This window comes from Dermacentor albipictus, chromosome 2 (assembly GCF_038994185.2).
Source record: "Dermacentor albipictus isolate Rhodes 1998 colony chromosome 2, USDA_Dalb.pri_finalv2, whole genome shotgun sequence".
Classification (NCBI taxonomy): Eukaryota; Metazoa; Arthropoda; class Arachnida; order Ixodida; family Ixodidae; genus Dermacentor; species Dermacentor albipictus.
Window position 1 is genome coordinate 84934925 of NC_091822.1, and position 25424 is coordinate 84960348.

The following is a 25424-nucleotide window of genomic DNA, read 5'->3' on the forward strand; positions in this document are numbered from 1 at the left end:
TTGCCATAGTGTTGCAATGATAGCGATGGCGCTGGTCATTACACGCCGAACTCGCACCTTAAAAATAAATATTGGAATGTTATTATTTTTGTTGGGTAATTACCTATACTTCTATAAAGAATAATTTATTTTGGCGCTTCAAATATGTTTTTTCGTTCTTTTTTAAGCTTTTAGTAATGCTAAACCACGGCTTGTTCAGCCGTTTTCTCTCCGTCATAGAGTTTGTCACTGAGAAACTCTATGCTGTCTGTATGCGGCTTGTGCCGTTACGCGTCTGCAAAACACGTACGGCAGCTGTCAGGTGGTGTCGGTGTAACAATTCATTGTAGGAAGACACAAGTGAGCGCAATATATTTGCATTTAACGACATTCGCGGAATTTATACTTCGTGGAAAACCCGCCGTGGTTGCTCAGTGGCTATGGTGTTGGGCTGCTGAGCACGAGGTCGCGGGATCGAATCCCGGCCACGGCGGCCGCATTTCGATGGGGGCGAAATGCGAAAACACCCGTGTGCTTAGATTTAGGTGCACGTTAAAGAACCCCAGGTGGTCAAAATTTCCGGAGTCCTCCACTACGGCGTGCCTCATAATCAGAAAGTGGTTTTGGCACGTAAAACCCCAAATATTATTATTATACTTCGTGGAAAATTATATTTAACAATTTTCCATGACCGCTGTGCCGCGCGCGAGCCCGCCACATTGAGGGAAATATTGGAGTTCTAGACCAATAATGACAATCAGACACGAAAACATCAATTGTCACTGCTTTTTGACATTACTCGACTAATGCAATGGTGGTGCACTCCCATACACGAGGGCACCAGTTTGATGTCCTAATTAAAGCCGACCATGGATATTTTCAGGATGATCCCAACGTGTACGTCCCTAGGATGTTTTCGGGAGCTCCATGTTTGGACGTGGGGTGTTTGGACCTTTTAGGGACATCCCTGGGATATCGTGCGTCGTCTGCGAATCCGCATGGGCCGAGGAACGCAGCCGGGAGTTAGGAATTCACCGTGAAGCAGTTTATTGTGTTTGTTATAAACAGCCAGCACGAGCCTGTTGCATACCACTCTCGACTCCGCGCTACTCACGACAGTAATCGTGAGAAAGTTATATTTTGGGTGGAGATATGGCTATTTAGTACTTAAACAAACGCTGCAAGATGAAGTGACCACTGCATCTCTGATTAGCTGTTCGCTGCACTTCAAAAAGTGCTGCCCCTTGATTGGCATGTATTGAAAGGATAAGGCAGAAACTGTGACTTTATCATGAAGAGCGGTATGCCCTTAACATATTTATTTTTGTTTTGCTGTCAATATTTGAGTACGAATTCCTGACGAAAGACCCCGAAATGTTTTTTTTCTATACTACAGGATGATTTCGAAACAATTTGGCGACCTTCATAAGCTTGTCCGTGAGGACTTGGAGCGCCATAACCTCTGCCGGGAGCCTCTTAGTTCTAAAGAAAGGTTGGCTATTACTCTCAGGTACTCCAATACTTGTGACAGCACTCACGCTTTCACCCAAGTTATCACCTGTTCTTTTGTTGTACGTAGATACCTTTTCTCGGGAATGGCCATCAGGGAGGTGGCTATGTTGTTGATGGTGGCGCCATCAACATACCGGCTATCATCCATGATACTTACAGAAACATCTGGAGCCACTCTACTTGCCTGTGAGTATTGCTTGCCTCAGTTTCTTGTCACCTCTTGTTTTGTAGCGTGTATGTTTTATACATATTAAAGAGCCACAGATGCAGCAAAATAAAGAGAATTGTGAAGTAATGTAAAATGGCTGAAGTCAAGTTAAGTAAAAAGCAAAATCAGTTTCGGCACCTCACTAGCATGCAAAACTTTTCCTTCATTGTGGTGTGCGTTTCTCTTTCCGAATTCTAGGAGCCACGACCAGAACACTGGGAAACCATAGCATGATACTTCGGCATCCGCTGGCACTTCCCCAACTGTGTTGTGGCAGTTGATGGTAAACACGTGCAAATAAGTGCCTCTACATTCTGGCAGCAGGTTTTACAACAAGGTATCGAACAAGCCGTGCAGTTTTGCATTAGAAAAATTGAGGTCACGGTCAGTGGTCTCTTCTGGGAGTCAGTGACCCTGACCTTCAATAGAGCACATAATTACTCTCCCCCCACACACCTTCCGTCGACCAGGTCCCTTCCACGAAAAAAGGAACCTATGATGACACGTCAGGCGCTGACACACGATGCTACCTCACATTCCTCCACCAACGTTATGTAGTACCCCTTTCTTTTCAATAACACACCCTCGTTCGTTGCCTCGTCCACCGGCCTTTCAATAAGCGGACCACCAAGGCACGCTACCAAGTACCTGTTTGAGATGGCCACCGCGTGTTGACAATTATTATGAATTTCTACTGTGGCACATAGCCATAAGGAGGGATCAGATGTGAAGCGCATCCACATGTTAACAATGATGGTCATTATTTCGATACCATAGTTATACGTATACAAGACACCTATACATATACTATACCTCTACCTAGACATACCTATACGAGGCAGTGGGCTATGATGTAGTGGCCGCATACGCCATAAGAAGCAATGAGGAAATTTGCGCCAATAAAAAAAAAAAATTCCACGTTGCGTAGCACGGGTGACCGTGAGCACATGCGTGCGCCTGTTTACGCCAAAGGTGAACGAAACGGACAAATATATAGCGTTTTATTAACCGCAACATGAAAGCTTCGCTTGACATAGATTCCAACGTGTGCTAGATGTGCATAATCTTTTACTACTGTTTTTATGCCCCTATACAGGCACGTTGCCCGTTGTCAATGATTGCATCATCGCATGCATGACACCATTGTTTGGCGCACATTGGGCATTACTGGCCCTTGCGGCATGGAACCCTGCGCACCACTGTCCTCATCGTGTTACGAGTTCTTCGTGTGCTTAATAATAGAAAAACTAGCAGTTGAATCCTCACCATTCGTTTCCCTAACGACCAGACATATCCGGCACACGACGTACCAGTGCATTCGCACCTTACTCTGAACGAAGAGAGACATTGAAGTTACCTTGTCTACATGTACAATGCATGATTGGAATTTCTTACCGCGAAGATTTTCATAAAATTGCAGTCCTTCGTAATTCATTTACATTGTATTATTTATTTTCACCCTGCTTAAACGTTCTATGCGTAGTGTGTATGATGTATATAAAATAAAATAATATGTAGGTGAGAAATTTATGCGAGACCATGTCGCATATAGAGCCGCATAAGTTCTTCCGCCAGCCGCCGCAGGCTCCCGTCGAAGACATTCAAGGCTGTCATGGCCCGCTGTGACGAGCTGACCGGCTCTAGTCCTCTATCTTTGAGGATATCTTCATCCAGCAAGCAGTCGTGGTCTGGGGTGCTGCTGTAGTTGTAGCCGTCGTGCGTGAGCCGCACCATCTCGTCGTTGGACCCATTGTGAATCGCCGGCCACGAACTGCCGTCTACCAGCTTCGGCACAGACCTGCGCGACCAGCAAGATCCACAAAGTTGCGCTGCGTGCGTTCGCTCCTCGCGACCTGCGCTAATAAAGCGGGAGATTGCTGATGCGCAAATGCGACAACGAAATGGAACGTAAAGCAAACCCATTCACTGCCGTGTCGAACGCGCAAGCAGCCCGCTCCTGCAAACTGAACGTGCTCGTAAGAACACGATGCATTTATCACAGTGTGCAAGTTTGTGTGACCGCGCATATACCTGGGCTCGCCACCTCTAAACCAGCAGGCGCCGTCAAGCGTCGTTCGCAAGCACCAGAGTTGCACGCTTATGTTCTCTGCACAGCAGAGAATAGGTATGTACTTTTGACATGAGTACAGCTTTGCCGCAACCTCGCATTAAGGCGCTTGAAAGCAGGGACGTTTACGTCATTGGAATTTCACGTACAATGTGGCTCGCAGCCTGAAATTGTTGCCAGTGTTCCTTTTAATTAAATTATAACTGTTATCAAGTCATGTCTCGGCGCAAGCGAAATAGTTATCGATAGTTGCAGTATCGGAAATGTCTTCATCGTTCTCTCCAGCTTCATAAAAAAAGAAACGTCTGACGCGTTCCCAATAGTTTCGTATATCACTTAAAAATGTTCGCTGACAATTACGATACTCTCTAATGCAAAATTTGAGCGCAGCTCTATAAGTGTTTTCATTTGGCGTGTCATTATATTGTAATATGAATATATAGGTACTCGGCTTATATTACGAAGAGAACGCTGGGAGTAGCACCGCTGGCGCACCCAATCTCTCTCTTGCGGCATATTGCAGTTGGAGCAAAGTGTGGTGCGACTGCCTCGTTAATCGGGAGATCGTGTGAGGCAGCGCGAGGGTGACGCGCTGACAGACTTCCGTTCATGTAGCGCTTTGTTTCCATACAGGCGACGTGTACTACTCTAATACCATATCGTAACCATCGTCGCCGCACAGCCCGTCTTGCGCGGTACTACGCTTTTCACGCTTTTGTTCCACCGACGACGATAGCGGCCCTTCGTCGCGAGGAAGTAGTGGCACAATTGGGGGGGGGGGGGGGGGGGTGTTTGGAGGGTTTTGTCAGCGGCGACAAAATCGAAGGGAGCGCAACATCGAGCGTTACTCGAAGTCGCTCGTCATTGCCTCTTGCAGGAGCAGACTACCGTGACAAACACTGATACCGCGGACTGACCTCAGCAGCTGACGTCGCGGGCGAGTGTAGCCCTCCCCATGCCACTGCGCCTGTGCTCATCTGTGCCTCCCCCTGGGAAGCACAGACGAGATCGCCCACGCGGCTGCGGATGCCGTGGCCGCCGGCAACTTCGCACATGCGCAGGCCATCTCCCCTTTCCTGCTCTTCCGCTTTCAGCCTCACGCTTTCACTGTAGCTTTCTCCTTCACTTTCCTTTTCGCCCTCTCTTTCATCTCCGCGTTCGCTTCCATCTTTCTTTCTGCTCGTTCGCTCTGTTACGAGGTACGGCGCCGATGCAGGCCGACGCTCAATGGAGGAACGGGCGCATAACAGCTACGCTCTAAAAATTCTGGAGTGTTACGCGCCAGAACCCCAATCTTAGGAAGCAGGTCGTAGAAGGGGACTCCGGAATAATTTTGACCTTCTGTGCTTCTTTATCGTTCATTTAAATCTTAGTACAGAAACGTTTCTTTGCATATCGCCCCCATCGACATGCGGCAGCCGGGACCGGGATCGAACGCTCGACCTGGAGTTCTGTGGCGCAACGCCATGGCCACTGCAGGTACCGCTGCGACTAGTGTCGTATATCTAGAGTGTCCGTGAGCACCAACGATGAATCTTGACTATATGGTGACAAACGAATAAATAGCGCTCAGACTCGACCCTAAGGATTAGATTGCACGATTGTGCTAGCTGCCATCACTATGATTTCAGTGCTTTTTCCCCCGTGTATTCAGAAATGCGCGCTAACTTGAAACAACGATTTGGCCAACTCCGACACTGGAGAACACCTGACAATGATCGTGCCAAAAATTATCTTTGCCCTTCCTTCGGCGCGCTTACGTCAGGCGTTATCTTCTGCTGGAGTTCAAGTCGTGGCTTCAAGTTAAAGCGAATTTCTGAATATGGGGGTCTCGCACTTTTGGCCGTTTCGGTTTTTCGCCATCATTACAAGGTGAAACTGAAAAAAAAATTCCAGTGAAAAGTTAGGCGCTTATGGCATCGTATGTCGCAGGCCAGCGTTTTCTGTAATAATTGCTGGAGGGAAGTGTGGCGCTGCGATTGTTCAACCACCATGGGAATGATGGTTAGTACATGGATTCCTCTGATGTTCGTGCTTGTGGCTTCAGACATTCTTGTTGTTTCGTTCATTACGCTTTATCTGCCTTCATTGGCCGAAATTACGGAGCAATCTATATTGTGAAGACAAAGATGCGCACTTGGGCGCCGGCGCTCACACTGCGGGCGCGAGAAAAGAAGATAGAAGTAAACCGGGCGTTCTGGTGGACTGCCGATTGTCTGCTTCACTATCTCATTACAATGGCGCAGCCGCCAAACGAACCTTTGCTTGACGACCCACCCTCGGTGATCGCGTTGCGGAGCTGGCGAATCCTCCAGCATCCTGCTGCTCCAGCGCTTGCCGCAGCGCTCGGACACGCGCTCGCGGTTTCTCGGCCTCCCATCTTGCCGCCCCGACGCCTGTCATTCCAATTTCTCAGGTCGTGGATCCCCCTCACGTCGCTATGCAAAACGCTTTACCGCCAAGGGGCGGCGTGCACGCCCCCTTGGATGTGGATTCCGCTGCCGCGACTCAAGCGCCTAATGCATCGGCGGCGGACGCTGTCCATAACCCCTCTAGTGCAGCCTCTAGCCACATGGCTATGGTCACACAGGCAATTGCAGCGCTGACAAAGCGCCTGGAAGACGACACGGGTTCCATCCCTACAGCGCTTGCGCGTAGCGCACTTCCTTCACCATCTCCCGCGGAAGTTCCCGATTTCCACGGCTTCGACGACGATCCAAAGTTGTGGTAAAACACAGCCAATTCATTAGCCTGTCGACACGCCTTGTCGGAGGACGTGAGGATGTCGGCTCTCCGAAAGCCGGCTTGGGGATGCCGCCAAAGCGTCGCACAAGTTTGCGGCTGTATGTATACTTCCTGGGCCGAATGGAGCGCTGCTTTAGTGACTTCTTTCCGCCAGCTCCCTTCCTATGACGATCGCATAATGCGCATGCGCGGCCGCCGGCAAGCACCAACCGAAGAGATAACGCTCTACGGGTGTGACAAGGTCAACCTTCCCGAGGACTGCGGCATCAGCTGGCTCTTTCGTGCTGCTCGCCAGTATGTGATCGACGGGTTGGTCGACTATGGGCAGGTTGCAAGTGCTAGGCGGCGCCCCGTTTTTCCGACCCCTAGCGCCATCTGACGAATAGTTGCGCGAATGTGGTAGGATTACTCACGGCGTCAGCAGCCCGCACTGCGTGTTTGGCGTGCTGTCAAACGACAGCGATGGCGCGAAACAGCGTGCCGATATTAATTTTAGCCGGGTTTCGGGGAATCACAAGATCTTCATAGCTTTTTTCGTAAAAGGAATTCAGAGAAAGGAAGTCGTCTATTTGAAGTGGGGCACGTCTACGACGTGAGGGAAGTGTTGAACTCGCACTGATCGGAAGCGACTGCTAGGTTTATTCCGCAAACGAAAAATAATGCACCAGCGAGATGCGTGAAGCTCAGCGTAATTTACTTCGTTATCTACGGTGTGGACGCATAAAAGTGCAGGCGAAATTGATTCTTGAAGATCGGCGACAGCAAACAAATCCTAGCGGGGAGCTGCGATTGCCGTGCTGGCATCGCAGGGAAGTGCAAGGACGCCGCGGTAGTTTCCCTGTACATACATGACGGCAAATACGAATCCAAAACATCTCATCCAAGAACGTGGGGCGTATGAACGACTCGTAAGACCTACCAGAGGTATTCTAACGTTGCTCTCCCCAAACACAAAAAAAAAGGGGATGAACTTATCAGTTGTGTAAGACTACGCTGAGAAAATATTTTCGCCCAAGTTACTGGAAGTGCGATACTTTTATGTTGCGATTTTTCAGTGCGTGCAAAGGAGGTTCCAGTAAACCACGTTGTCAAAAATTTTGGTGATCTCATCTGCACCTTCGTTGATATGCTGCCATGGGCGCAGAAGAGTGTATGCCAGCTCAGCCGGCTGCAACCCCTCCTCAAATCTCTAAGCAAGCCCTAGCGCTGTTTGAATGGGAGAGGATTGGGAAAGAGTTCCACGGCTTTACTGCGGTACAGTGTAGGAACAAACTACTTTGTTTGATGCATATCCTAGTACGTACTGCAGGCAGTGGCGTAGCAAGGGGGGGGGGGGCTCCGGGTGCAAGGGGCCAGTGGGAGGGGGGGGGGGGGGTCATATACGTCTGGAGACACACAGAAATTGTTGATATCCTCGCCTTCCTCCAATAAACCCGGGGGAGGGGGGGACAGAAGACCTATGGGCCCCGGGTGCGAGACGACCTAGCTACGCCACTTACTGTAGGTGTCCCGTTGCTGCCATCATTGCTGTAAAAGCAAAGAATTCAGCGTTATAACGCACTTGGCATAACGCCGGAACTTAAAACAGCTTATGCCGTCGGACGAGCGCTATCCAGTGTGGACGCCGTTCTGCTTCATACGGTCGGCTTGGAAACCTGTAAAACTTTGTTCATCGTGAGCTGGTGTACGTGCTGTTGCAGCCCACTACTCAACAGCTCAAGTTGCACTTCGGCATTGCTCAGAAAAGGCAACCGCTACGCGCGAAACAGTGCACATACAGGCTTTCCGAACGCAAGCGGGCCGGTCGTATCCTGCCGGTTCTGCGCTCGCCGCCGCGAGGGGCGCCCTAGTAGGCGCGGGAACTACGTTCGCAACCTGCCTATGCTTCCATCTTCTGCTCAGCCTCCGTAAGCAGCCACCTCTGTTTTCGCTCGAAAGGCAGCTGAACTGCAGCATAGCAAGCGCCCTCGTATTGCTGCAGGCATGCCGGAGGTATGACCTTCACTGACCATCTCCACACGACGCGGCTGCTTCTCTTGTGCTCGTATTGGCCACAATGACAAGGATTGCCCTCATCCGGGAAAAACCCGGATCCAACACCAGGCCTGCCAATCTAATGTATTAACAATATTTGCGGAAGGGATAGACGACCTCTTGGCGCTTGTGGATGCCGGCGTTGAGAGGACCGTTCTACACCAACCTCATGCTCCTGGCATAATCCGTCCATGGACGCAACCTGCGCTCTACAGGCTAGAAGGCAGCGCTATGCCAGTGGGCACGCTCGACATTCATCTTCCGAATTCGGCCGGTACAGAATCCTCTCCAGCTGTTCCCGTCTTCGAGGACCTCCAAGCCGACATGATTCTGGGGACGGATTTCTTGCTGTCCGGCCAGATTAAAATCACCATCGACCACGGTAGTGTTGAGCTCCGCCCTTCTACTACTCTGACCCAGAGCACTATGGCTACTTCCACGCCAGTTCCGACACCGACAGGTGAGCCTGCAAATTCGTCTATCTTGTGCTGGGTGCTCGCTCGCCACGCTGCATTGTTCGCCCATAGCACGGTTGTCCTCCCAGGCAATAGTTTGCAGGTACATTATGTACCCACGGCTGACCTCTTGCCGATATATGTGCCACTGAGGAGGTACGTGGAACGGGTGCATACCGTGATCGCAGAACACGTGCGTGAAATGCTTGATGCGGGCATCATTCGGCCCTCTATAAGCCCGTGGGTAGTTCCCGTCGTGCTTGATCATTAAAAGAATGGTTCTTGGAGATTTTGCGTCGATTACAGGCAGCTAAACAAGTGTACGACGCGACGCGTACTCACTACCTCCAATTGATGACGCTATTGATACGGTCGGCCATTCCAAGTTCATTTCATGGCTTGATTTACGCGCGGGATACCAGCAGATCAACGTCGCTGAAGAAGATAAGTGCAAGACAGCCTTTCGGACTCCTTCAGGCTTGTACGAATTTAACTGCATGCCGTTTGGTTTGCGCACGGCTCCTAGTGCGTTTTAGCGTGCCATGAATTGCGTGCTAGGGCCTCTGAAGAGCCAAGCTTGTGTAGTGTACCTGGACGACATCCTGGTCGTTGGCGCAACGGAAGAACACCTTCGCAATCTGGACGAAGTATTACACAATCTTTATGAGGCGGGCTTTCTGTTGAACCGCGAGAAGTTCCAGTTTGGTCTCTCCAAGATTTCATACCTAGGACATACTATCTCTCCAAACGGCATCCAGCCGCTGCCGGAGCGCATTGCTGCTGTGGCGGAATATCCCGCACCAACTTGCCTGAAACAAGTTTACAACGCCAAAGATGTCTGGCAGGCCTGAAAAGAAAATGAAAGGCAGAAACTGATCAAAACACTTAGACCGCAACAAGGTACACCTTTAGTACGAAAATATAATGCGCACTGAGCATGTGAATGCGGCCCATGTTTACCATCACGGCTACACAACTCAAGAAACCATGGGTAGCTCCATGTTTCACTGCTTTGTTGCACAACGGACAACAGATTCCTACAGAAATTCCATAACTGGCTCTGTTCATAGCCAAAAGTAAGCAATACCATTTTCAAAGATTTGTTACTGGAGTATGTGACAAGAATGCAGTGGTCCCCACTTTCTATCCCACTTCTACATGAAAGAGATCTTCCGAAGTTGCACCAGCCAATTATAGCACATTTCCATGTTGTCATCGAAAACTGCTTTCAATATTGGCATTCCTGAGAAATTATATTTTAAACCACAATGGAACAGAGGGCTGATGCACAATGGTTTGTCAATTTAGCTTGTACTGAATTCTTAGGTTGTCATTGAGTAGACCTAGTATACTTGGATGTTTTAGGCTTGTACATCTTTTCAAGGAAATCTTTATATTCATAAGGTGAAAAGGAGATAAAAGCAGGAAGAAAGGCACGCTGCCCGTAGGCTCTGAATTCACATTGCGCTGCGACAGCTACAAGTTCCTTCATAACTTAATGTATATCTTTACAAATGCAGCCTTGACTACAGGTCTCCTGCTCATACCAACGGTAGCGGGTACGAAGCGGTTCCTATGCTGCAGCCTTGTATGCAGGCACTTCGCTACATGATCCTTTTATGCCACCTGATCCCTCAAGACTACCGATTTCGAGGCCCCACTTCAAGATGTAGAAAAAAATGAAAAAATTGGAAGGACTCAATTTGGTTAGGTAGACACTAACGTGAATGTACATTAAAATTAATGTGTACAGTGAAAATGAGGCAAACTAAACAGAAGCATAGAATTAGTGTAGATTAAAAAGATGATCTTAAACCTTATTTTTCATAATCTCATAATGACAGGTTAAAAAAATGAAGGCCAAACTTTTTATTTTATTTTGCTCCGAAACCCCAGCACTTGTATGTTAGTGTGACGCTTGCACTTCAAACAATCTCCTTTGTAATTGAGCCAAACAATCTCCTTTGTAATTGAGCCATTGTGGCACATTATAAATTCTCAAATCCTGCAGAGTTCAGTCTTTCGAACAGGCAGAATACAAGAATACTACCTTGACCAACTAAAAATTAATAATTAGGCCAAGAAAATGCTGTCAAGCCCGCATAATATTTGCCTTACTAAGCCACTCTGGTAAGAGCTGCTTTCTTTTTAGGTAACATAAAAATACAGCACAGCTTATTCTGCTTAGCGCCCCTTTAGATTTATATAACCAGCCTCAGTCCCTCTACCCACTACGGTGTTCATATATATAACCACATATTTGAAAACTATAGAAAAATCCATGAAGGATGATGCAAGATGGCTTTAGATTAAAGATATTTAACACAGGATTCAGCATGCATTGATGGACAGGGTTAACTGGAGGTAGCTAGGGGAGACCTTTGTCTAGCAGTGGACATAAACAGATGATGATGACAAGACGGGTAGTAAATTTTGTGATACTACTGTGCAGCTATATTAACTGAAGCAAAGTGATTTCGTCTTCATACATGCCCATCATGAAAATTTAATGGCAATACTTTTATGCACCGACACTCTCCAACTGTAACAGAAGTATGTTTTGTTTATCGTGCCATATGTACTTAACATTCTTGATAATGTAAAGGTTGCTTAGGTACCATCTGCTTAGGACAAATACTGAATAAAATGCATATTATCACAAGCTGGCATTGAACAAATGTCTGACCACTTTTGCTTCATCCCAGCCTTGGTTACCAACCTCTGGCATGTTCACACTAAGGTACTATATTGTTGAGATATCATTCCGTTTAACACTCCAGAACAGCACAGCGGGCCATGAGAAATGCTGTAATGGAGGGCTCTAAATTAATGTTCACCATCTTGTGTTTTTTAAAGTGTACATAAATCTAAGTACACAAGCATTTATTGATTCTTTACCCATAAGCATACGGCTGCCACAGCTGGGAACTGAATTCGTGACTTAGTCTGCAGCAAAATGCCATAGCCACTGTGGCAAATCGGGATGGTTAATTGTGTAACAGTCCACCTAGTCGACTGTTTATTTCGTACATTGCTGTTCGGCTGGAGCTGAACAAGCAAAAATGAGTAAGGCGCCTCCAGCATGCCTCCTCTTTGCTCATGCTGCTTCAGCCAATTAGCAGCGACTGAAATGGATGTTCAACTAGGCAGACCCGTACAGAACAACCCCCCTGGTGTAATGGTAAATAGACTACACAAATTAACAATAAAAATGGACAGTATGAAGCAACAACCAAAATAATATTCAGCCAGAATGGCAAGGCATCAGTAAAATCTACAGGGTACATACTCACAGGTTCACTGATTCACTCGAAGCTTCTGGGCGAGTCTCATTATTTTCATACTCACATTGGTGCGTGACTTTTTTGCACCTTGACATCTGCTGCCCTTTGACGGATTTATGTCAAATATCTGTCTGTAAAACAAGTAAACACATCAGACACAAATTCTCAGTGTGAACAGCCTTGTTGGCATTCTCAAGTGACTTTTTTTCTAGCTACCTAACCAAAAAAATATGGGTCAATTCCAAAGATAGTGCAGCCAAAAACTGAAGGAAGGTTAAAACTGCACAAAAAAAGAAAGAGGACAACGAAAGGAACACACAAGACACCACAAATGCTTTTGGTGTGTTGTGTGTTCCTTTCCCTTGTTCTCGTTTTTTTCGCACAGTTTCAACCTTCTTTCAAGTATGAACCAACTAGCCCTCAAGAGCATCCTACTAAAGTCTAAAATTGTAGACTGATCCTGCAGGTAGCACAAGTCTGACATTGTGGGCTTAACCACATTCTCGTTGCTCTTCAATTGAAAAGAAATCCTCTTAAATTTATGCGACGCTACATAGAACTTTGTCACACAAGCCGGGTTATCAAAACTGCACTTGCTCTGGTAACCGATTCCGCGAATCAGGCTCCACCTTCAATGTGGTATGTGACGTCACATGTATTATAAAACGCAGGCACCTTCCGTGCCACCTCACTCTACCCTGGTTCCTGCATCGAGTTCATGTTGCTCTACAGCACCATCTCGCACCAGAAATTCCAGCTCAGTATGCAATATATTCATTTTCATTTCAAAAGAATTTTATCCACATACTTAGATAGTCCTGATATATGTGGTTTGCCCATTCGTTCTTTTTGAAGTAGATGCATCAGTTTAGAAAGTGCCCACATTTCAACTGCATTGTTTATATCTCATTTGTGATGTTACATGCCACGAGTGTGCCATCCAGTCAGAGTAAAAGCATGTAACCTCTACAATTTGAAATAGTAACTAGTCCACTTTAGTCTTTGTTCAGGAATATAGGTACGCAAAATTAAAATGAAGCACTAAAGGAGATGCATGAGGAGCAGTTACAAAGAAAGCAATCAAGCAACAAAGCAGAGGGCACCGGACACTAGACAGAATTCTCTGGTAATCCAAGTGCTGATGTGCAGGTGGTACACCTAGCAGTTCCTTTTTAGCTGTCCTCCTTGAATCTGAACAAGCAGACTATGTGTTCCTGTATACATTACTACGAAGTCCACAGCGTGTTATTTGTGTGGCTATTTTTCATGACACCTATTAGAAAAGGCTGTCCATAAGATAAACATTAAAATTAGGAGGAAAACATGTGTTTGTTCCCAGTGCCAAGCCTTATCAGACCAGAAATACCATTCTGCGCTATAATAAGAACACTAGTCAATGGCCAGCTGTAATTTTAACTGATTATCAGACCCAATAACGCCATGTAATTCAAAACTCTATAGATGGTGCAATGTGCAATGCTGGAACAGAAATAAGCTAAAGAGGGCAGGAGCCCAATGCACTTGCATGTGGTTGCAACAGTTCAAGAAAGTACATATGCCTCTGGTACTGTAAAAATGTAGAATGGCACTTGTTGAAAATATTATGTTGTGTATGATCAATATGTATGATAACTCACAGAAGCGGTGTTAATACACCGAAAAGCTTTGAAAAAGAAGCAAGTGAGAGAATTTATCAGTATGTTACATTTTGCAACTTAAAACTAAGAGAATACCGATACACATTACACAGGTAAATAAAAAAAACATCACACGTGGCTTCAGCAACTTGCAATTGACATGCTCAATGAATGTTGCATACGGTGTCTTGTACCTTTGCAAAAACTCCAATGTGGTGGCTGCTCCATCAGCATAGGGCATATTTAGTACATAGTATGTTAGGAACAGCAGGCACGTCGCCTCCACAAAATCTAATCCTTCTGAAAATAGGAGCTGCTGTTCTGCTGCTATATAGCAGTCTGTTTTGAAGATGCTCCCTGCAATAATTGAATGATCAAAACACAATTACACTCTATTTCAAAACATTTATTGACATTTTATAACCTGCATTATTTCCCTCTGGAAAAAAGATATAATGAATAAATTGTTGCGCCAAAAAAGGAAAATAAAGACTTGGGAAGGAAGAGTACGAAACGACAGATTGAGCACTGATTGAGCGTCGTTGGGTACTCTTCCTTCCCAAGTCTTTATTTTCCTTTTTTTGGTGCAACAATGTATTCATTATATCCCAACCAACTCGCCCAGCAACAAGTTCTACTCAGAAAAAAGATAGCAGACCATCGATTCCTCCTGTTCTATACTCGTTTACTGTAACAGCAGCACCTTCCCGCATTGGAGACCATGATGTAGTTTTTGCTTGCCTGCTTTCTCTGGAAATAATTTTGCTCACCCACTACAGGGGCATAACAATAAAAAAACTAGTGATTGTAGGGCTGTTGATTGGGCTAGATGTTGTAAAATATTGTATTAGATTAGGAATTTGAAAAATATTTCAAATTTTATGTAGCCTTCTATAAAGAATATTTTATATAGCCTTTCAATGAAAATAACATATTTTGGTATATCAAAGAAGGAAGAGAGTTGTTTAAATGAGTAAGTTGCAGCTTTATTGTGTTTGCCATATGCACCTTCTTTTCTGTATGACAAAGTAATGCATTTTGTCGAATGTGAAACATGTAAAGTGTGGAGCATTTAGGGCTCACTAATGCGTAGCTCTCATACTGCTGGCGCTATAGCTGCAAGTTTTTGTTGAAGCTGTGCCAATGCACTGCACAGATACGTAGAAAAGTACTGGTGTGCCCCTAACCACAAGTCATCTGCTGCAAAGTTGAAACATTGTAAACTTGCAAGAGGGAAAATCAGCACAAGCTCTACACTGAGGTGTTCCCTTTAACAGTGGGCTACACTGCAGCTGGCATGTACAGAGGGTTCAGAAAATTTCTGCCTTATCTCTGATGAGGCAGAAAATCCAGCATGATCAAGCGGTGGTTAGAAAAATAGGGCCGACAACACAAGGAGTAAAAACATGTTTAAACAAAGTAAATTAATAACTCTGAAAACAAAATTTCGTACATTTGGGTCTAGGTGGGAGTCAAACCCAGGCATCTGGGGTGCGAGACAAGCAAGCTTCACCAACGCTACGGCAGCTGGATGGTTCTGGCTGACTAAAAATATTCCTAGTGCGTGTGTCATTGCACACATCACGTCACAGCCATCTGGCTGTGACATTAGAGTAGAATAAGGTGGTTGAATTAATTAAGGAAAAATAAGACATCCACCCATTCGTAAGAATTGCTACAAAGGAAACCCATACGGGTTCCTCGAAAGAAAAGCCTCGCAGTTGAAGAAAAGTTCGTCCTGGTCCGGAATGGGTGGATGTCTTATTTCCCCTTAATTACTTCTCACCGCCTTGCGAGTTTTTGCACAACCATTACGTCAAACCGTGGCCTTTGCCTTGAGTTGTTGGCAAATTCGACTTCGCCCTGCCATTTACCAGCCGCCTGGTTAGCTCAGACGACAGAGCGGCTGCCCTGGAAAAGTGGTGGTCCCGAGTTCGAGTCCCGGACCAGGACGAACTTTTCTTCAACTGTGATGCTTTTTCTTTTGAGGAAACCGTATGGATTTCCTTTGTAGAAATTGCTAGAAATGGGTGGATGTCTTATTTTCTCTTAATTAATTCTCTCCACCTTGCGGGTTTCCGCAGAACCATTACGTCAAGGTTGTTTAATGTTGGTGCAAATTAGAGCAAGGTGAATTAAGGTAGAGTTGTAACGGACACGTGTGACAATGTATGACATGTATCATGGATGTAACCGATTAATTAGAGAAGACAAAATGATTTCGCATTCAAATCATGTAAGGACTCAATTTTTTCTTTGTGCTATAGCGATGGTGAAGCTAGGGTTGATGAGGTGGCCTGATGATAAGAAAGATTAACAGTGAAGGCGACAGTCCTCGTCAGCGTAAGAGTGGACTAGAGGTCGCATAAGGTTTCAAGCCCTTTACTGCTGCGTCAGTAATATATTCCTTCAGTAAAAGAAGTAAATCTCCTTCATGCACTCTGGCACAAGCAGGTGCAATGAGGTTGTGATCACACAGTCGACAAATAATATTAATGCTGCAACAAAACAAGCATATAGCTCCAACAATGCCTGTTTCACATAAACATATTTTTGCAGCTTTTTTCCACAGCTTCATATTTTCAATTCACATGCATTAATGGCTGTTGCTGTGGTTTTTACATTTTGGAGCACTTTGAGGAAGCCTTAGTTACTGTTGGCATACTCATTTATATTGCTACAGGAAAAGCTAACAGCTGCAGTAAATATATCAACAAAGAATGGACAAGAATGTTAATGCAATATCCCTTCTCAGCCACATTAGTTGCATCTCCACTTCATAAGCAATGTCACAGATCAGTCAAATGCATGAAAGGCCCAAGGTCACATTTTCTGCACTTGTGAACATGTGTGAAATCATAATTAAAATTACACCAAGTGAAACAAGCTTAGTAAGTAGGGCAGGTTCCCTCCAAAAATGTGCAGAAAGGGGAACGTGACAAATATGACTTCTGTAACCAAAGAGTTATGTTCACATCTTATAACAGACACGCTTGCTGCCTAGATATTGTTGCACCATAACAGACACTGAAATTCAAGACACATAATTTGCCGTGCGTAGCAGTGCTGACACTGTGGTCAATTGAATAAGGAATACAAAATACAGAAGTATGAATTCCGAACAACAATTGTTAAACACTTTCATTCTTTATGTGTATTTCAAGATTAGACTAACAGCTATCTTTCAACTCCTGTTTCAGCATCCCATAAATGACACATAAATTGTAAGACTGCCTTGGAAATGAATATAACTTTTATGGCTCCAAAGTGCTTCCACTGTTAGCTTCAAGAAGCACAACTAAATTCCAGAAACACACATGGCCCTGGTCTCATTTTTGCCACAAACATAAAAATGCTCATGATGACAACAATAGAAAAATACTTCTAATTCAACAAAAGGCCGTGAAGTAATAGGAAGGTGCTTAGGACAATCAAAGAATTGCAGATCCAGTCACTAGAGAGCTTTAGGTTCTGGAACGCAAGCCCCACCCAAGTACTGGGGGTCTCAATACGATTGTTGACACTTCGCGCTCTTTTGTGCTTGCTTTGGGTTCTTTTGGGTTCAGTGTAATCGGGACTTGTTGGCTACTTAACTTCTTTATACAAGGATCAGTGGACATTAATATCTGCATTGGAACCTACCTAGTACGACGATGGTAGGAGTTGAAGGTAGCTGACCAAGCTCCCCCACAGGACTGGTGCCCTCCTGGATGAACAAAAGGATCCCGTGTACACAAACTATACACACCAAGTAATCCCACATGCAACTGCTGTCCTTACAAAATCTCAAGCATTAGAGGTGCCATTCTACACAGTTCACTTTTAAAGATGAGGTCTCCCTTGACAAGTTCAGATAAATTTGAGATATCTGGAGTCTGGGTGTCTAATCACTACCGTCTGATAAATTAGACGAATCGATGTGTTCTAGTTCACATAAAAAGGAGTCAGCATGAAGCTTGGAACAAAAAAGAGCACACCAGGTTAGTGCAGAGTTGTGTACAGAACAGTAGCATTGCATAAATAGGGGAAAGAAAGAATATGCTGAAATTAAACCCAGATCCACTTGATAGAGCTATGCTCGCTTAAAACTAAAACTGGAAGTGTGGCAATGCTTGACTACTCAACAAAAAATGTAAGCACATTCCAAAGTAGTGCAGTAAAAAAAAATGAAAAGGGCTACTTGACAGATTGAGGTCCCGGAACAGAAACATTCATCTTCACACTTCTCAACAGCAAAAACTATTCTCAATTAGTCAAAACGATATCGAATTTTTTTACAAAAGCAATGCACAAAGATACAACCTACCTCAAAGACTTGAAAAAGGCACTTCTCGTCGTCTTTGAAGTTGGCACACAGAAGGGGAAGCACAGTCACCTGAACTGCTTCCTCATTTTCATTTTTATGGTCCTGGACATGCACGACTATGTGCATGGTGTCCTTTTTTGGAGTTAGCTCCATTAGGTGCATCAGTTGTGGCGCACATTCCTGAACTGCTTCCTCATTTTCATTTTTATGGTCCTGGACATGCACGACTATGTGCATGGTGTCCTTTTTTGGAGTTAGCTCCATTAGGTGCATCAGTTGTGGTGCACATTCCAGCATTCTTTCACGAAACGTGGCCTGTCAATGTTGCAATTAAACAAAAAATTACAAAAGAATGAATATGCTACAACCAAGTAGGTCTACTTATTGAAAACATATAGCTGTGAGAGAGTATCAGAGAATGATTTCACGAATTCAACAACTATCATAAGCAGAGTAACTAGCTGGGCTGGTTGGTTGAACATTGTGGAAGGCTACAGCACAAGAACTGACGGAGACAAAGGGGGCACACAAAGTACACAGACACAGCGCTGACTTTCAACAAAAATGTTAATTTTGTCGCTGCAAAGCTAGTTTTAAAGCGAACACTTGGGAAAAAGAAACAAGGTCACGCATGCGCACAGAACCTGCTTGTATTGCTATCGCACCCTGACATTTGAATCGAGGTGCGTCAGCTATTTTTCACACAAGGCTATCGAGGGACAACTGACACAGTTATTTCCCACACGTGAAATTGCAACAGCCTCGATAATTTCTCTAGTGAGGCTTGATTGTCTCCTAGATGTAATCTTGCATTTGTGGAAGATAGGTTTGCACCCACAGTCGCTACAGTGCATGCCTAGATGACATTGAGTAGTGTTGCTAACATTGTTGTGGTGTTCCCTAAGCCAATCGTTAGCCAGCCAGTTTGCCCGATGTAGACATTACTACATGAGATAGGTATCTCATATACGACACACTGGGCACATTGTGTGATGCGCTGTCTGATTAGTTTTACACTGGGCCTTTTCTTGGGAGACAGCGTAAGTCTGCTTGCTCAGTCACACCAGTTTTCCATGCGCGAAAGAACTTCAGCATTTGCACTTCGGCCAACCTTAAAATATGGAATAACTGCCTTCTTTACGTTGTCACTACGTCATCCTTCTGTGAATTGTGTCCTTGCACGACCAACTTTTCTAACTTTCTTAACTAAGCCTTCCACGACACTAACCTGCAAGCACAAGGTATATCCAGCTGTGCCGAGGCGGGATACTTGCGACCGAAAGTTTTCTGCCGCCTTGCGCACACAAGATTTCTTCAAGGCATTTGAAAGGCAAGAGACAATACTTCTCTTCAAGAGTTTAGAGTGTGCAGACCCATATGGAAGTAAAGGTTTGTTCACCCTTGGACGAATCATCAAGCACACATGCTGCATCAAAAACTGAAGCCGCACGTCGAAAAACCGAATGTTATTTTCTTCAGAAAGCTCATGTATCAAGGTTAGGGGTCTTCTATACATATATAAGAACACAAAGCACACTGCGACAGTGAATTCACCGTTATTTGCAACGTCAAGAACTAAACAATCATCGACGTATCTAAAAATATGAACATTTAAACCATGGAATTGTAAGTAAAGATTCCTATCACATTTGGCTAAATATAAGTCACTGAGCACAAGCGCAATCCTGTGTGCACAAGGTGGAAGAGAGCTTTCAGTCGCAGGTATCCTGCCTCAGTGCAGCTGGATATACCTTGTGCTTGCAGGTTAGTGTCACAGAAGGCTTACTTAAGAAAGTTAGAAAAGTTGGTCGTGCAAGGACACAGTTCACAGAAGGATGACGTAGTGACAACGTAAAGAAGGCAGTTATACCATATTTTAAGGTTGGCCGAAGTGCAAATGCTGAAGTTTTTTCCACGCATGGAAAACTGGTGTGACTGAGCAAGCAGACTTACGCTGTCTTCCAAGAAAAGGCCCAGTGTAAAACTAATCACAGACAGCGCATCACACAATGTGCCCAGTGTGTCGTATATGAGATACCGTTCTCATGTGGTAATGTCTACATCGGGCAAACTGGCTGATGCGTTAACGATTGGCTTAGGGAACACCACAACAATGTTAGCAACACTACTCAAGGTCATCTAGGCGTGCACTGTAGCGACTGTGGGTGCAAACCTATCTTCGACAAATGCAAGATTACATCTAGGAGAAAATCAAGCCTCACTAGAGAAATTATCGAGGCTGTTGCAATTTCACGTGTGGGAAATAACTGTGTCAGTTGTCCCTCGATAGCCTTGTGTGAAATATAGCTGACGCACCTCGATTCAAATGTCAGGGTGCGATAGCAATACAAGCAGGTTCTGTGCGCATGTGTGACCTTCTTTCTTTTTCCCAAGTGTTCGCTTTAAAACTAGCTTTGCAGCGGCAAAATGAACATTTTTGTTGAAAGTCAGCGCTGTGTCTGTGTACTTTATGTGCCTCCTTTGTCTCCGTCAGTTCTTGTGCTGTAGGCTTCCACTACCATAAGCAAATTGAGAAAACCGATTGTTTAACTGTTCCAGTTATTCACTGGAAAATTCAGTGATGTTCACCTTGGCATTACTCTCAAGGTTGCCTTGAGCTTAGTACAGTAAGAAAGGGGCGATGACTACTGGCATCACGGCATTGGCAGGGCTACTGTGCATGTGATGAATCTGGAAAGATTTGTCTGCTCATTTACACTTGATCAGCTTTCAAACTACGAACCAGCTTACGAAAGTTGACATTCGGCATCTTATTTCTGAACTACTCCAGAGAAATTCAAATGGCTTTTGAGATATCATTCATTTTTGTTTCCATAAATTGTATTTAAGCATTGAAGAGGAACATTCTGTAGTTGAAGAAACATGCATGATCCTGCTTTACAATATTTGCTTTTAATCTAAACACTTGCTCCCTTGCAACAACTGGGGTAACTCCATACCTTCACATCCTTCCCGAGAAGTTTGTCCGCGTGCTTGTAGAAGCAAGGTGTGATGAATAGAAGTGGCCACTCCTCCTTCACTTTCGATGTGTGTGGACATGGATCTGTATTAATGAATGTTCTTTGTTCTATGTATGTGTCCTGCATGTTTTGTGTTGCAAGAGTCATATTAATTTCTTTGTAGTTTTTCCTTCCTTCATGTTTCATGAATTGTATTTTTTTCTTTGGTGTCATTTGGGGGCTCCAATCTACGGACTGGCTGCCAGTTGGCACAGCCATACGCCCACCTTCTCACTTTGGAGCCCGAAACTCCTGTCGTAGGCGAGGCAGACCGCTTGCCGCGATTTAAATTTTCAATTCGGTTCTCCAGCTGCTGGAAAAAAGAGTCATAACCTCTTCCCAGCAGCCCCCCATCGAACTTCTTATCTTGAAGAGAGAGGGGATACACAGCTACAATTTGTGCAGCTGTGCTGCGTATCTCCTCTCTCTTCGGTATTGAATACAGATTTAACAAATTATCTGCCACCCGCCTCACCAAGTCCCTTCTCTCCCTTGGAAGGAGGGGCACTTGACTCCCAAGGGGCTCTCTAAGGCTATTCGGGAAGCTGCTAGTGTCTAACGGAGGTGGGCTCATGTTTGTAGTGTCAAATGTATTTGTGGCGGCATTCAATGGGGCTTCATGCTCGGGTATGCCTAATAGGTAAAAGGAAACCGACATTTAACAAGTAAACCCACGGACTCGCGTGACGTGACAGAAGAGCGTAATGCCTTCACATTGCTCCTTCGCATGCTTTGCAGTTGCCGCACCATATACAGGTAAAAATAAGTTAATTTGAAGCGCTGAGACTGTGCAGCTTACACGACGCTACATATAAAGGTTCGAAAGCAAGGGTCTTACATGCATTCCATAATGGCTTCACTGCACGATAGCTGTGTAATGCTGTGAAGGGACGCGAGAACAAGTGCAAACCACGTGTCATTTTCTTCTGACGCGCGCTACCGCTGACAGTAAATTTTCTCGCAGTTCGCAACTTAAGAAAATGGTCAACACGGCATACATACGAAACGCAAGCACAAAGTGCCATGCCTTTGGATGGGCGAAAGAAATGAGGTTGTAGTCCTATAGCTTCACAGCAACAAAGGCAATCCAGAGTGTTGTCAGATACGCCCGCAGCTGAACGACAGTTGTTGCCACATTCGTTTTCCATTGCTGCTTTTGTGTCAGTCTATATATGTCCCATAAGCGCTGAAAACATCGAACGCGTGAGCCCTTTACGCTCGCCAACGGAATTCCTTATAGGGCTCGCACGTGCGACTCTGCCCGACTCGCAACAGTGATGGGCATTTAGGGCTTTCCCGTGTGGCTTACAACTGCTGTGCATAAGATCACTGACGAAAATAGTAAAATAAAGCTTACCTGATTTTAAATCAGAAGTCCAGCGACGAGGCACTTGACGAAAGACGGGTCACACGGCGCTGAAGAAACTTGGTCAACCTGACGACCACAGGAGCAGCGGACCGAGTGAAGTGTCGCCCGTGTCGCCACCTTCCGCTTGCGCAGTCCAAATTTGTGTCACCGCTGGACAGCTAATGAGTACTAGCTAGTGAGTACGCGTGATAATGAGCGCCTCACCTCGACCGCACAATATTTTCTGATTTCTATTTATGATAACAGTCATCGCCTCAAAGAGACATTCGGATACCTGCAGTTTTCACTCTCAGTGCACGCTGCCCGCCACAATTTACGGAAATTCTCCGTTTTTGGAAATACGGACGATAAACACGTTTTTTTTTCTTTTTAACTTATGCTTCCTCCGTTTTCGACAAAACAGAAGTGTCGTCCGTTGTTTTTACGTAGAATCCCTCCGTTATTCATAAAACATGACACTGCCTGTATTTTTTACGTATGTTTTCTACGTTATTTTACGGAAATTTTTTGCAGTGTGGCTGCGCCGGCTTGAATGCCGGCCTTCATTCTTTCTGGCAGAGACACGTAGAGAGCCTCGACGAAGGCTGTGTCACTTTGAGGGCGTCTCCACTCTTCTTGTAAAGCTTCCCACAGTTTATCAGCGGTCGCCAAGTTCAAAGAGAGCGTTGAAAGGTTAGCCTTCAAATGTGCCCAAGCATGCTCTATTAGGTTCATGTCCGCACCCGCCACGCACCACTGAAGGCACATTACCCCTAGTTTATCTAAAATATGTGTCACGCCATTTGCTGTACGGAAAGGAGACAGCTGCTGTAGGAATAGATAGTACCTATCCGGGTGTGGACCATTCGATGCATGTGGGATCATCTCGTGATACAGCAATGTGCAATACGCAGCACTCGTAAATCTCCCAGACATGCTTACAAGGGAACTTAGGCCGTCGCGCGAGATAGCCGTCCACTCGTTTACTGAGGTGCGTGCGCTTGCGGCCACCTCCTCGATGTTCTGCGGACAGACGCGTGTGTTCTCTATGCGCCACACTCTTTCCTGCTGGTACCAGTGGCTTGAGAAAGTATATTCGCCGGAGAGGACGACCTATTTCCAATTCGACATCCTCTAGCTGCTGTGATCGAACGGCGAACCTCGGCGGAGCAGTTTCATTGGCAGCTGTGAGAAGGGGCTTCTGAGCGGCGACGCAACTTCGGAGGCGACGCAATTCGCCGTACCATGCTGTCACTTACATTTGCTAGGTCGAGAGTACTGCGCACGTCCTTCGCACCTTGAAATGGCTTCTCATTCACTGCAGAAACAATTTGTAGGTCTTGGTCCATCGACGTGGCGCGGGGTCGCCTCTTGAGCGGCGCATGCTTAATGCATCCTTCATCTAGGTATTCTTGGACTATCCTGTTGACGGTCTTCAACTGGCAGCCTGCCAAGGCAGCAATGTTGCGCTGCGTGTAACCTTTTTTCGGCAATTCGACGACTCCTCCCGCTTATGCAAAGCCACTCGCGACATCGTTACACGCTGAAACACAGATAACTGCTAGGCACGGACAGCCGTGATCTGCTTTTATAAGCATATTCCACGAAAGAAAATATAAAACAGGTGTATGAATTATCAGCCAACGCCACCTAGATATAAGCAAATCCAGTGAATCACGGCAGGCTACGTCACGGCCTCTCCCTCAGTAGTTACCAAGCTTGATGGGTCATTGGATGTGGTTTCGCGCACTCATATCGACTCATATAATCGCTTGCAACCGTTGACACGCAATCAGCTGCCATATCGTAGCAACGCTAGCGAAGCGGGAGTGCAAACAGCTAGCGGAACCGTGTCGCCCTTTTCACTTTGTTTCCGACAGCTGCCGCCGCGGATCGCCCCACGTCGGGTTCGAGGCTATTTGCCACGCCCTCGCGTGTTCCCGCTCATATTGCTCAGGACAGTACGTACGAATTTAGAATAGGTAATCGCTAATGACGTCACAGCCGGTGTTTCTCTTGCACTCGTCCACTACCTATGTAAACTAAAAAATCGCCGTGTCGTAAGCTCGCGTCGAACGGCCGCCGTAGAAATCTCGCTGTTGCCGTCATACGTTCATTTTCAACGTGGTCGCCGTCGTGCTGTGGTCACACGCACGCACGCACGCTCGCAACCCATACACACGACTGCTCCAGTTTACACAAACGACTGCTCAATTTAAACAAACACTTTGCTCCACCTGGAATCGCTTTGCAGAGCCCCAACCAATGCGGAGCGGGCGACTTGGAGGTACGGAGGTAAGAAAGACACAATCGAAGGGAAATAATTCTTACAAAATACTGGCCTAGTCTGGGTCCTCCGGTGACATCAAATGCATCCGCCAGTTAGTTGATCTCGTACTTACGAAATAAAAGGCAGACGGATTTAGCGAGTGTTAACACGAAAGTGGTTCTTTACACGTTGGTTTTTCGCGTACTCGTGATCGGGATTTGTCGAAGTTATGTCACTCACAGCTATTTAGTAGATACAAAAACATTTCTAAGGAGGATTTCTTGTTGGGCTATAGTTGGTTCGAATGACCATTACAAGACGGGAGCAAATTGACACACATACGCAGAGGACAGACGATATGAGCGGTCTGTTTCGTCTCGGCATTCGTATGTCGTGTCTGTCCTTTCTATGTGTGTCAAAGGGTGCGCCCTCACCTAATGAAAACATTTCTCGGCAAATTAAAACACTAGTGAACTTGCGTGAATGTGTTGTTTTTCCAGAGCTAGCAAAATTCCGCCCATCGTTTTCTTTGTGCGTAAAATATTGTTCTGTGAATAAT

At 45.6% G+C, this 25424-nt stretch overlaps 2 protein-coding genes across 3 annotated transcripts in view; one reads left to right on the plus strand and one right to left on the minus strand.

Moving 5' to 3' along the window:
- Nucleotides 1-2428, plus strand: part of LOC135901456 (uncharacterized) — a 276089-nt gene extending 273661 nt beyond the window's left edge. Inside the window, exons 2-4 of one of the 2 annotated variants that reach the window (XR_011512074.1) lie at nt 1376-1489; nt 1559-1677; nt 1898-2428. The gene's annotated coding sequence lies outside the window, so the exon portion shown is untranslated. The remainder of the gene's footprint in view (nt 1-1375; nt 1490-1558; nt 1678-1897) is intronic. The other variant, XR_011512073.1, reaches the window with a different exon arrangement.
- A 701-nt stretch (nt 2429-3129) lies between these two features.
- LOC139055988 (acetylcholinesterase-1-like) overlaps nt 3130-25424 on the minus strand; it is a 49761-nt gene continuing 27466 nt past the window's right edge. Inside the window, exon 3 of the mRNA XM_070533716.1 lies at nt 3130-3497. Coding sequence (XP_070389817.1) covers nt 3227-3497 — 271 coding nt within the window. The 3' untranslated portion in view covers nt 3130-3226. The remainder of the gene's footprint in view (nt 3498-25424) is intronic.